Below are 13,485 nucleotides of genomic sequence, written 5' to 3' on the forward strand. Positions count from 1 at the left end.
TCACAAACTGAGCCAGTCAATAACCCGTTGGTCCACCTCTGGACGTTATGCAAGCAGTTGTTCGTCTTGGCATTGATCGATAGAGCTGTTGGATGTCATCCTGAGGGATATCGTGCCGAATTTTCCCCAACTAGCGCGTTAGATCATCAAAACCCCGAGATTCTTGGAGGGCCCTGAACATAATGCTCCAAACGTTCTCAATCGGTGAGAGATCTGTCGACCTTGCTGGCAAGCACGATAAAAGCAGGAGAAACTCTCGACGTGGACGGGCAGGCTTTATCTTACTGAAATGTAAGCCCAGGATGGGTTGCCGTGAAGGGCAACAGAATGGGATGGAGAACAACGTCGACGTACCGCTGTGCTATAAGGGTGCTGCAGATGATAGCCAAAGGAATCCAGCTATGAAAAGAAATATCAAAATGGTTCAAATGGCTCTGAGCACTATGGGACTTAACTTCTGAGGTCATCAGTCCCCTAGAACTTAGAACTACTTAAACCTAACTAACATGCCCGAGGCAGGATTCGAACCTGCGACCGTCGCGCGGTTCCAGACTGTAGCGCCTAGAACCGCTCGGCCACCCTGCCGGCGAAAAGAAACAGCACGCTAAACTATCACTACTGGTTATCGGGCCGTATGGAGGGCGACAGTCAGTTTGGTGTCCCGGTTTTGTTGCCCTTCATGGTAAGCCATCCTGGGCTTACATTTCAGCACGATAATGCCCGTCCACACGTGGCGAGAGTTTCAAGTGCTTGTCTTCGTGCTTGCCAAACCTCGTCTTGGCCAACTAGGTCAACGGATCTCTCCTCATTTCAGAACGTCTGGAGCATAATGGGCTGGGCCCTCCAACCGGCTAGGGATTTTGACGACCTAACGCACCAACTGGATAGAATTTACCACGATATCCCTCAGGAGAACATCCAACAACTCTATCAATTAATACCCAGCCGATAAATTGCTTGCATAAGGGAGAAGAGGTGGATCAACACATTACTGACTTGCCAAGTTTGTGAAGCTCTTTCTCTTGAATAAACCATCCAGTTTTTCTGTAAATGTAATAATTTGTTTTTTGTCTATACATGTACATCACATCCACCGATTTCCGTCCCATTCGGATAATTTCTTCGTGATGTGTATTTTTTTTTATCTTAAAGTGCATAAGGGGCAGTCAAATGAAAGCGAGACGGATGAAGAAAAGTAAGTACAATGTTTATTATCAATGCCTTCGTGTACCCAGGCGTGCCCCTCGTCCAAAGCAAATCGAGGGCCACAAATTTCTTTCTTCAGGGCTCCAAAAATATGGAAATCGCATAGGGAGAAAGCGGGACTGGAGGATGTGTAAAGGATTCCCGCGTAAATTCTGCAGCGTAGTCGAAAAAACCTCGGCAACATGTGGCGGGATGAGAACACTGAAAGTCCACTTTGTCTACCTGAGTGACAGTGAAGTTGAGAATGGCGCCTACCTTGCTCGGCCGCGGAGGTGTGCCACAGCAGGGCGACGAGCGGCAGCAGCAGCGGCAGGCGACCACTCATTGTCCAGCCGGCGGCGAGCGCGCTCGTCCGCCAGTCTACAGCATGCTGTGCCTCCACCTGCAACACACAATTGTGTTAGGTAGCCGTTGGACTCAGCACCCTACACAATGTTCGCCAAATATGAAAATACTAACAACAGGCAATAACAGTCGCTTAATCCACTGCCTCCCTGTAGAGATTCTCCCTGACACTTGTTGCTTCTTATACAATGGCAACGATTTGTTTACGTGAAAAATTCCAAGTACCACCACGTTTCGGGATCCAAATTACACTGTGGGTCTCCCTCCGTCAGAAACATCCCTAGTAAAGCACTGCGGTGCTGAAACCAACCTTCGGGTTGTGCACAATTTACCTCCCATCTTGTCAGCCTGGATCACCGCGACGTTATCAAAGTATAGATTTTAACTTATTGATTAGGCATAGATTAATTTAAATACGTTTACAGCATTTTAATTGCATTGGATATTTCTGTATTGATGTTATTGGGGGCCCATTGTTTGAGATTTACTTACGATGACGTAACAATTACACGTTACTTTACGTTATACGGGAGCCATAAATGAAAGAAGTCACAAACCATATTTTGAGCGCAACAGAATAAATGAAGACTTCTACATAATCATATATTTGTACATTTGAGTAAACACGTGGACAGCTTCTGTTAACAACAGGCACTATCTTACAGTTATTTGAACACCAAAGACAGCACAGCAACTAAAAAAACGTACATATGATAAGATCCAACACACACAAAACTAGTTTTATTCTTTTAGACCAACCAAGAACATGGAACAAAATCAGTGTAATTACGCATATGTTCCATTGATTATGTTCACGATCTCTCGATATAGTTCAACGAACCAACTGATTTACAAAAATAATACATTTTCTCGGCGAATATACAACTAAATGCTGACGATTTAGATTTTCATTAGCGAAAAATACATTATTTTAAAAAATTATGCAGTGATAGTAACAGCAGTAGTAGCAGTTGCTGTTATCAAGAAGAACTAATCAGTTAATTTCTTTCTTTTTTAATCCGTAGGAAAAGAAGACAAATTTTCTTACGCTCGACGGCCCGCATCTCGTGGTCGTGCGGTAGCGTTCTCGCTTCCCACGCCCGGGTTCCCGGGTTCGATTCCCGGCGGGGTCAGGGATTTTCTCTGCCTCGTGATGGCTGGGTGTTGTGTGCTGTCCTTAGGTTAGTTAGGTTTAAGTAGTTCTAAGTTCTAGGGGACTTATGACCACAGCAGTTGAGTCCCATAGTGCTCAGAGCCATTTGAACCATTTGAACTTACGCTCGACGATTTATCTGAAGTTCTCTTAACAAAAGTAACCCGCAACATTCACACGGCAGAAGACTTGTACAGCTCCCGTCTGTTATGCGGTCTGTCCCTCCAAGGCCGTTTGGCACCGTTCACAGAATATCGGCGAGTGGAAAGAACAGTTAGCTGATACGAACTGGGATTATAGCCAGTTGTAAGGCATCTTCCACGACACTGACGCATCGCTATGTGGAAGGTATTTATACATTACAGGAGAGTTTGGCATAGTTTTCGTACCCCATCACGTCTAACAGCCTTCCTCAGGAATTCTATCACACCCCTTCAGCGTCTAGCGACTACAATCCTCCACACCCCACCTCAACCGTTTGCCCGCTCTCTCTCTCTCTCTCTCTCTCTCTCTCTCTCTCTCTCTCTCCGACTGGTAGGGCGATGCCGCCGCGTGGCACGTTCTTCCAATAACTCATCAACAAAGAATGCGAAGTTTATTTTCTCCTTCAGTGGTATTTTTCATCTTTCTCGCGCGATGATATTTCGCTCTTCTGCCCCAACATAAGGGACACAGCATTCCATTGACACTCCTGGACCTTCTTTTAATGCCAGATATGAAGGGTGCAGCTGTTGGCCGCATTTTCTGCGGGCTCTATTACGAGTGTGATATCCGTCGTTCGTGCAATCGAAGCGAGCCGTCACGTTCACTTCGTTTCAGTCTGTTGTAAGTTTCGTTACTAAATCAGGCGAGAGTGCATGTGAGGTTTTTATGTATACTTCCCTTTCAGTATTTCTTATGGCAATATTACCTTGCATCTATTAAGTTATTTGATATGGATAGTCTTCCATAAATCCCATGAGCAGGGATCTCTGGGACGTGGAAAGGGATCAAGGATGTACATTTTATCTGGATGCAAACCAATGAAATGACTTGAAATATTAATTATACCGTATTATCCTCTACTTCTTCGAACTGCTGATGCATCGTGGATTAAAAAAAATTAATAAAATACCTTCTATTCGCTAAATGGCAGTCGGTGTGCACACTCTTTAATATCTCGACGGTATGACGCATTGTAGTTACACCTCGCATCTTCTGCCAGACAGGGGGAGACCAGTAACAGTTTTTTTTTAAAAAAAAAGCTTGTAATTTGCCCAGTGTTCTATTTGATCCTGTTATGACAATGTGTGAAAGCTCATCCAGTAAAGCGCTCCACGTTTCTCAGATGATGATGACAGCACGAATTCCGATGAACTGTCTGCTGTCATGCTGAGTACCCACGCCCTACAGATAAATGCGAGTTGTGCGTAAGATATTCTCAAACAAGCTTTGTGGGTAACACGGCAATACGACTAGTCCTTTTAGCAGTTCGTCGATGAAGTTAACGGTTCCCTCCTAGCCGTGGATAAGATATCAAACGCATAACACTAAAATGGGACAATATAGACAAATGCCTGAATAATATTGTTTTACATTGATTTCTTCTTACAGGAGCATACCATGAAAAGAGGATAGAGTGTGTAATCTGCTGTCTAATCACACTAGAAAAAAACCACAACCCGCCTAATGTTCGTTGTCAATAGACGAATCCTCACGAACAATGCCCCAGACTTTGAATTTAACCCCTGATATCTGTGCATAATCTCGTAATCACCTCTTTTCCACGCCAGCCAATTTCTGTTTAGTGCTAGGATTCGAACTGGCTACAGGGTAAACGATTGAGTGAACTCGATTACGGAGGCCGGTCTGTAAATAAATACAGGCACGTTATTTGACGGACTGAACGAAATTTCGTCAGAGATGATCACAGGGCCCAATTACTAGCTGAATTCACTCGGCAAATGCCCCTCGCAAGCGCGTGTGCTTAACTGAGTGCCCGATCGACGGCAGTTGCACCAAATATAAAAACTGCATGGCTATATATCCATTTGCGTACTGTGCACGGACACCCTGAACAAGTGTGGAGTGAACACGTTTCGCTGCAATGTCGTAATCCTCATAACTGCAAACAGGTTTCCAACCCTCCCTCGATATAAATTACGGCCTTATTCATATATGCGTAGGCTCACAACACAGCGCTACTAGCTGCCAAAGGAAATTTCAGCCAAAGCGTAGAGACGTACAATTGTGCATTGGAACATGAAAAGCAATTTGCGGGGTTGTATTCTGATAACAGTGCTATGCGAGAACGTTATTTAGTTTCAGTTGCAGTATTTTTGCTACGTAGATGTTCAGCAGGTATGCATAGTTTGTCTAAAATTTAGGGAGAATTGTAACAGTAAGCAAGAAAACTAATATACAACATTTACTGGCTAACAAAATAATCGCCATACGACAAACTTCTGATAACTTCTTAAGAATTCTGAACTTGAGATCGTGAGCGGAGTTTACCTGACTTTCACGCGCCGTCCATTACGGACGGATATCATGTTCACTCGAGTTTTCTGCATGCTGTCAGCAGATGCCGTCTTCTGTGATGTACATTAACTGTTCGTCTATTTAGGTGTTTACATCAGTAGTCAACGTATCAAACTTCACTGTCATCGTCTATTTAGGTGTTTACACCTGTAGTCAATGTATCAAACTTCATTGCCTTCTTGTACTTTTTGCTCATTTAGTGTTCTGATTGTATTTTTGATATTTCAAATAGTTACTATTGTCGTCTTGAAGTTACTCTTGCTTTTAGACATGGCCCTATTCAGAAAACGAATCTGAAATATGTTCGGGATCTTTTGACAATGATTATTGACATGTTCCTAGTGTGAATAAAGATCCGGACGACAGAATGAATGAAAGTTTTTATAGTTCTGATGACGATTCCAGCGACAGTGACATCACTAGGCCTGCAAAGACGCGCACGGCGACAGTGTTTTCAAGGGATTCAGACAATAACGATACAGATGATTCTGTTCTTGTGAATGATTCGTTTTTTCATAATGTCTTCACTGAAACCTCGAAGTTTTAAGAACGTCTCAGTCAAGTGTGTTCTACCGAAAGCGACTTTTTTGAGACCAATAAATATTCTGTTTCCTGTTTAAATTTTAATCTTATGGTAATACGGACAACGATGTGTACAGAAACGGAAAATTTATTACTAAGCGATATTACAGCAGTTTCCAACACCAACTTTGTGGAGAGAATCGTATCTACATTAGAAAGTAGTTTAACGCTGTAAGACTAGGCATAGTGAATATGCCTTTAGATCGAAACGACGAGCGTCTTTCTACAGCCATTTCACTTCCTTTTGCATGACTTATCACTCTTTTTACATAATGCGAGGGAAATTTATCAACTGTGGAAACACCAAATGGCAACAATTTTGCGTCATTACTTCGCGGCCCAAGTGACACCACAGATTATTCCGACGTATGTAGATCACACAGCTGCAAACAGTGCTTAGTGATGGCTTGTATACTAAGCCCTACATATACAAATACATTGATCGTAACAGACATGGCGATTAGGGACGTCTGTCGCAACCGCGCGTATACGTAAATATCTATTTCATTCAATGTTTGGCAGTTCCCTGGCGCTTGTTATCCTTGTGAACAAGAGCACCGTGCATGGGGCGACTGTGAGTTGCAGAAGCCAGTAACAGCACGTCTTAGCATATGAATTGCCTGATTGTGGGATGACGTAAGCTAAATGTTGCGAAACGCCCCCAGATGGTGCTAGAGTAGAGAAATGTTACAGGTACATATATCTCTTGTGATCGAAGTGTCATATTACTGATAGAGTACCTAGTGCCCACAGGGAACCTGAAAATCGAATATGATTATAAAATCCTATGAGTGCAAATCTGAACATACAGCGAAAGTGTCGACATGAGCTAAAAGGGCATTTAAAAGTGCCGCCGTAAGTGAACCAATTACTCGATGACAAATAAAAAAGTTCGATTCAGTAATTTAGATCCCCCAAGCACGTCGCGTACATAAGCAGCAACAAATCTACAAATCTCACGACTGCGGACACGCTATGAGTCGGTGTGTTACTAAAACATAAGTGAACCAATAGCGGATCTTATATATGAGCCTTAGAAAGCCAACAAGCTCGGTATATGTGCTTCTCTGACCTCACTGTACAATATATTGAACATCATCTAGAAGAATCGGTTCCTCTGAGCACAGACCGGTGGTACATGATAAAATATGGGACTTGAGCAGTGATTATCATCACTATGAACAGTGGGCAGATGTAACACCAGAACATAAACGAAAATCACACCTTCAAGAAAGTAAAGAAGTAGTAATTTGTCGTCTCCATTTGCTACAGTAAAGAAGTAAATAACCGAATTGATATAACTCTCACAAGTATGATGAAATATCAAGCAGCCGTAAGAAGATCAGTGGAGAGTAGTTTACGAGGTTTCTTATGTACTGTATGATTCAGGTGCAGTAAGTTCTCAGACAGATTAAAAGACTCATTAGCAAAACAACCTAATAAAAACAGGGAACTTAATAATGTAGACAATTAAATGACAACTTCCTTGCTACCAGCGTTTCTGAAGTATTTTGAGAAAACTACATATAAAAAAGGTACAAAGTGGAAAATTTACCTAAAATATATTTGCATTATTAAGGGATCGCTCAAGAATTGTCGTCGAATAATACACGGAAACCGTATAAACATTAACGAAGTTAACAGGATTAGAACATATTGACATCGGGAAAAACAATACTGACAGTCTACGGAAGAGCATGGGATGTTAGATCCCTTAATCGCTTAGAGAATTTAAAAAGGAAACGGGTATTTAGATATAGTGGGAATTAGTAAAGTGCGGTGGAGAGAAAGACGGGTTTTCTGGTCAGGTGCGCACAGCTTGTAGATACAAAATCAAACAGGGGCAGTGCACGAGCAGGTCCAACAATGAATAACAGATCAGGAATGCAGGACTGCTACTATGGACAGCATTGTGAACGCATTATCGTAGCCACCCACAGCAGCATGTTTATAAAGAGAGTCCCAGTGGGAATGGTCAGCATTGAAGGGTATGACAGGAACGGTCGTTCGAAGCAAAAAAATCCAGCAAACATCGGCTCTAAAATGCATATCTTCAGAGCTATGAGCACTTCTTTATCTTCGATATTTTGATGCAAATCTCTCCTACTGCAATGTCTTTGTTTCCATATTTTAGGATAAGGTAGTAAGGACCAAAACAAGAACAGTTGTCTAGTAAACATGGGCTCTAAAGTGCATACCTTACGAGCTACGAGCACTTGTTCAGTAGGAGAGATGTGTTTCACAGTAGCGACGATGAACAAGTGATCATAGTTCTTAAGATATGCATTTCAGAGCATGAAGAGCTGCATAAAACCAGTCATCGGAATGAAGACCTCAACAATAAGAGAATATGAATCTGGTTTCGTAGACTTGTGACTATCTGAACTCTTATCGGGAGGAAAGGGTTTAAAACACTGTATGACCATCCTGAATTAATTTTCGTGACTTCCCTATATCAAGCAAATGCCGAGACGATTGTTTCAATAACGCCACGGCCTGTATACGCCCCGTTATTGCCTATCTAGGTTAAGTACTCTGTCTATAACGATTCCGCCTCCTGTTCGGGATCTTCTGCTAGTACACTGCGACCAGTTTTCAACAACACAAGCCTTCAATCCCGAGAACAATAACATGCATGGGAGCTATTAAATTTGTATACGAAATACTGTATTATGTGGAATTCATTCCTGCAGTGTTACTACTAATTCTATAAACTTGCAGAGGAAATGCTAGGTGGCAACATCGTACGTCTTTCCTCAGTTGTAACGGCAGTCACATAGAAACTGCATAATTCATTTCCGGAAAACGTGTCGAACGACTCGGCATGAGCTGTAGGGCATCCACGGGAAACCTGCGTCGGTACAACCAGACACTGACATAAGTTGATTCTACAGCTACATACGGAACCCACATAAACGTGCATTTGAAACTAACGCTCATACGAGATGAACTGGAACCAACAACACGCGTTCAGCGTGTTTCGGCTTCAAGCTTTCCAGAAGTGAACCGTATTCAACGGGCGCACCAGGCACCACGTGTGTCTTAGGCGGTATTCCGTACTCACATTAATATTAATGTCGTTCAGTTCCTCAGACACGACCACTGCGGACTGGAGGAAACTTCCACTAGTGAAGTAGCGGTGCGACATACATTGGCGGTAACTGCTAGACAGCAGCAATGACTCGCCAACTCGGCACGCAGCAGACGGAAATATGTGGATAGCCTTCCTTTGGAGAGCAAGCAAGGCCGCCAGCCCTTAGCACTAGCACCGTTCACGCCGCAGAACAAGTCGCGTCGACACCTTCACGAGTTAATATTTCTTTTTTCTGAATACTGGTAATTGCACTCACACAAACGCTTCCGAAACACATGCACTTTTACCACTAATTTCGAAACAGAAATTGTATCCCCAATATGATTGCAATGATTTCTAACGAGTTACAGCCACGCAAGCGTGAACGTGCAATACTCCAACAAGAGAACATAATATTACGCCATGACGCCCTCAGGAGCTACGTACACTGATAAGCCAAAATATTAAGACCACGTGCTTAACAGCGTGTTGATCCATCGTTGGAACGCAGTATGGCCTCGATTTTAAGTAGCGTGAATTCTATAGGTTCTGGATAGGTTTCCGGAGATACACTATGTGATCTAAAGTACCCGGACACCTGGCTGAAAATGACCTACAAGTTCGTGGCGCCCTCCATCGGTAATGCTGGAATTCAGTATGGTGTTGGCCCACCCTTAGCCTTGATGACAGCTTCCACTTTCGCAGGCATATGTTCAATCAGGTGCTGGAAGGTTTCTTGGGGAATGGCAGCCCATTCTTCACGGAGTGCTATAGTGAGGAGAGGTATCGATCTCGGTCGCTAAGGCATTGCACGAAGTCGGCGTTCCAAAACATCCCATAGGTGTTCTATAGGATTCAGGTCTGGACTCTGTGCAGGCCAGTACATTACAGGGATGTTATTGTCGTGTAACCACTGCACCACAGGCCGCGTATTATGAACAGGTGATCGATCGTGTTGAAAGATGCAATCGCCATCCCCCGATTGCTCTTCGACAGTGGGAAGCAAGAAGGTGCTTAAAACATCACTGTAGGCCTGTGCTGTGATAATACCACGCAAAATAACAAGGGGTGCAAGCCTCCTCCATGAAAAATACGACAACACCATAACACCGCCACCTGCGAATTTTACTGTTGGCACCACGTACGCTGGCAGATGACGTCCACCCACACCCTATCATCGGATCACCAAATTGTGTACCGTAATTCGTCACTCACACAACTTTTTCCACTCTTCAATCATCCAATGTTTACGCTCCTTACACCAAGCGAGCCGTCGTTTGGCATTTACCGGCGTGATGTGTGGCTTATGAACAGCCGCTCGACCATGAAATCAAAGTTTTCTCACCTCCCGCCTTACTTCCATAGTACTTGCAGTGGATCCTGAAGCAGTCTGGAATTCCTGTGTGATGGGCTGGATAGATGTCTGCCTATTACACATTACAACTCTCTTCAACTGTCGGCGGTGTCTGTCAGTCAACAGACGAGGTCGGCCTGTACGCTTTTGTGCTGGACGTGTCCCTTCACGTTTCCACTTCACTATCACATCGGAAACAGTGCACCTAGGGATGTTTAGGAGTGTGTAAATCTCGTGTACAGACGTAGGACACAAGTGACACCCAATCACCTGACCACGTTCGAAGTCCGTGAGTTCCGCGGAGCGCCCCATTCTGCTCTCTCACGATGTCTAATGACTACTGAGGTCGCTGATATGGAGTACCTGGCAGTAGGTGGCAGCACAATGCACGTAATATGAAAAACGTATGTTTTTGGGGGTGTTCGGATAATTTTGATCACATAGTGTATGTGGCACCAAGATGTCCACGCCCAGGTCACGCATCTCCCGTAAATTACGGGCACGTGGTTTGTGTGTGCGCGCCCAATAGCCTCCCACATGTGTTAGTTACATTGTGTTCAAATCAGGCGAACTTCGTAGTCAAGACATCAATTTGTGTTCGTTATCACGCTCCTCAAACAACTGTAGCACGATTCTGTCCTTGTGACGGACATTACTGGAAGATGCCATCGTCGTCGGGGAAAACCTCAAGCATGAAGTGATGCAGGTGATCCGCAATAAACTTCATGTAGTCCATAGGTGTCATGGTGACTTTGATTACAACCACAGATCCCGTGGAAGCCCACAGATGAATGTCCCCCATAGCATAATACTGCCCTTGCCGGCCTACGAACGTGGCGTGAGCAGCCGTTCATGTTGTTGGATCCAAACAGGAACAAGTAGGGGTCGTCTGCTGCGCATCTCCATTTTCAGCAAAGTGCACTGAACGGTGGCTTCTAAACACTTGTGTCTGAACCTACACTGTACTCTGTTGCCACCGACCGTGCTTTACAGAGGAGGTAAGGCTCCGACCACCATGTTCTATGATAAGGCGTGGACGTCCAACGCACTGTTGCCTAGTCGTGATTTCATCGTACTTCAACCACTTTCCCTAGACGGTCACGACAGCAGAGCACGAAAAGGAGACCAACTTCGCCGTTTGCGTGATGCATGTTCCCTGGCCAGAAAGATCTGCCCTTTGTCAAAGTATCTTTAAACATCTTGTCTAGGCAGGTATCAACATACACATAATGTAGGAAATGCATAGCATAAATGACGACTTCAATGCAATTGATTTACCGACCAGTTTCATTCCAGGACCACGTTCACGGTAGTCAAATATGCAATTATAAAACCAACATGACGTATCATACATTTTTCCTAACCCAAGGTATATCTTTTAAGTCAAGCAGAACAATTCTGAACACAATATGTGAAATGCAGGCGCTAATCACTAAAAATGCACCATGGTGCTTGACTAAGATATTATGATCATATGTGATTCTGTTATTGACAGAGCTGGTTTAATGTCTTTATCTGTAGTGATTAGCACCTGCAACTTGGATTTTGAAAACCGTACGATATGTAATGTTGGTTTTATAATTGCATATTTAACTACCGTGAGCATGGTCTTGGACTGAAACAGATTGGTAAATAAATTGCATTAAAGTTAGCATTTGCGTTATGCATTTCCTGCATTAAAGTAGTTTATGTCAGTGGAATTCCACATTTGCCGCCCGTATCATCGCTAGATTAATTCTCATTCTCCTTTGCTCACATAATAAAAAATTCCTAGTTTAATGAGACCACTAAGAATGGTGTAATTGTATTGTGTACAAAAAATTTCAAAAACAATAAAAACAAAAACAAAGGAGCGTTATTCATTCATATTCTATATGGTGTATTATAATGTCGAGTTCCATACCTACAAAGCAAGCGAAGTCGCAACGAGGAGTCGAAAGTTGCGCCCTGTCACAATTCCCAGGGAAATACCATATCAAGGCTTATATCCAGTTTCCATACATATTTAGAAATTGCGAAGCATTGTTGGCTTTGCCAGTATTTGATAATAACGTGTGTAAGATGGGAATAGAACCCGGGTTTTTCACCTTCCACAAGTAGTCGCCTTAGCTATTAGGTTACCTGAGAACGCCTGACTCAAACTTCCATTGTCACTGATGTTTCCATACACGAGTTTTGAACACTGTAACCAAAGGTTCTCCAAGAGTTATGCGAGAATGACAATAGGGTGTATCGGGGGTACCGGCAGTGACAATGGTAGTTTGATTCAAGCATGGAGGCGTTCTCAGTCAGCCTAATTGCTAAGTCCAGTACATCAAACACCAAACTTGTGTCTTCCTCTTTTAACTTGATAATTTAAGGTGTTCAGAAATTGCCGGCCGGTGTGGCCGAGCGGTTCTAGGCGCTTCAGTCTGGAACCGCGCTGCTGCTAAGGTCGCAGGTTCGAATCCTGCGTCTGGCGTGGATGTGTGTGATGTCCTTAGGTTAGTTAGGTTTAAGTAGTTCTAAGTTCTAGGGGTTTAAGTAGTTCTAAGTTCTAGGGGACTGATGATCTCAGAAGTTAAGTCCCATAGTGCTCAGACCCATTTGAACGATTGTTTTTGTTCAGAAATTGCAAATACCGTATTAGAAAGATTTTGTTTCAAATGTCTTTTACGAATACACTGTCAACATCCGCGTGCCACTACTCTTCGCGTTCATCTGCCCCCTCCCCTATCTACTAGACAATGCAAATCCAAAACAGAAAAGTACTTATATTCCTTTTTATTGCCGTAAAATTAGAAATGAGGTAGGACAGGTGGGTATTTTTTTCCTCCTACGGTACCTTATTAGTCAGTACACTGAAAAGAATCAGAGTAGAATTCAACTGCGTGTAGTATAAAAAGGGTCAAAGATAGGAGTAAGAATCACCAACTATTTTGATTACGACGATGACACCACACTTCCGCCAGAGACCATAAAAAGTTTAAAACTGCAACTACTATAGGTTTAAGAAACTTCAGTGTTGAGGTCACTTCAATTATAACAAAAAAAAAAAAAAAATCACAACGGCAGCGAAGAGTTATTTCTGGACAGATGGCATACAAAAAACTTAGCAGCTGCAACCACAAAGGGTTACTGATAAAATCTGAAACCTTATGCAGCCAAGAAATCCACTGCACGCCACTGACGTACCTGTATACAGGATGAAAAGTACTTAAACCCACAAACTCTGAGAGGTTGTAGGGGACATCAAAACAAGTATTTTCCCCT

General features: G+C 43.2%; 1 protein-coding gene across 7 annotated transcripts in view; it reads right to left on the reverse strand.

Annotated features, from left to right (window-relative positions):
* The window catches only part of LOC126248609 (ephrin type-B receptor 1-B), a 364,329-nt gene that overhangs the window by 216,053 nt on the left and 134,791 nt on the right, over positions 1–13,485 (reverse strand). For all 7 annotated transcript variants that reach the window (XM_049949753.1, XM_049949752.1, XM_049949749.1 and 4 more), the window contains one exon: positions 1,462–1,588. In XM_049949753.1, coding sequence (XP_049805710.1) covers positions 1,462–1,531 — 70 coding nt within the window. In that variant the 5' untranslated portion in view covers positions 1,532–1,588. The remainder of the gene's footprint in view (positions 1–1,461; positions 1,589–13,485) is intronic.

This window comes from Schistocerca nitens, chromosome 3 (assembly GCF_023898315.1).
Source record: "Schistocerca nitens isolate TAMUIC-IGC-003100 chromosome 3, iqSchNite1.1, whole genome shotgun sequence".
Lineage (NCBI taxonomy): Eukaryota > Metazoa > Arthropoda > Insecta > Orthoptera > Acrididae > Schistocerca > Schistocerca nitens.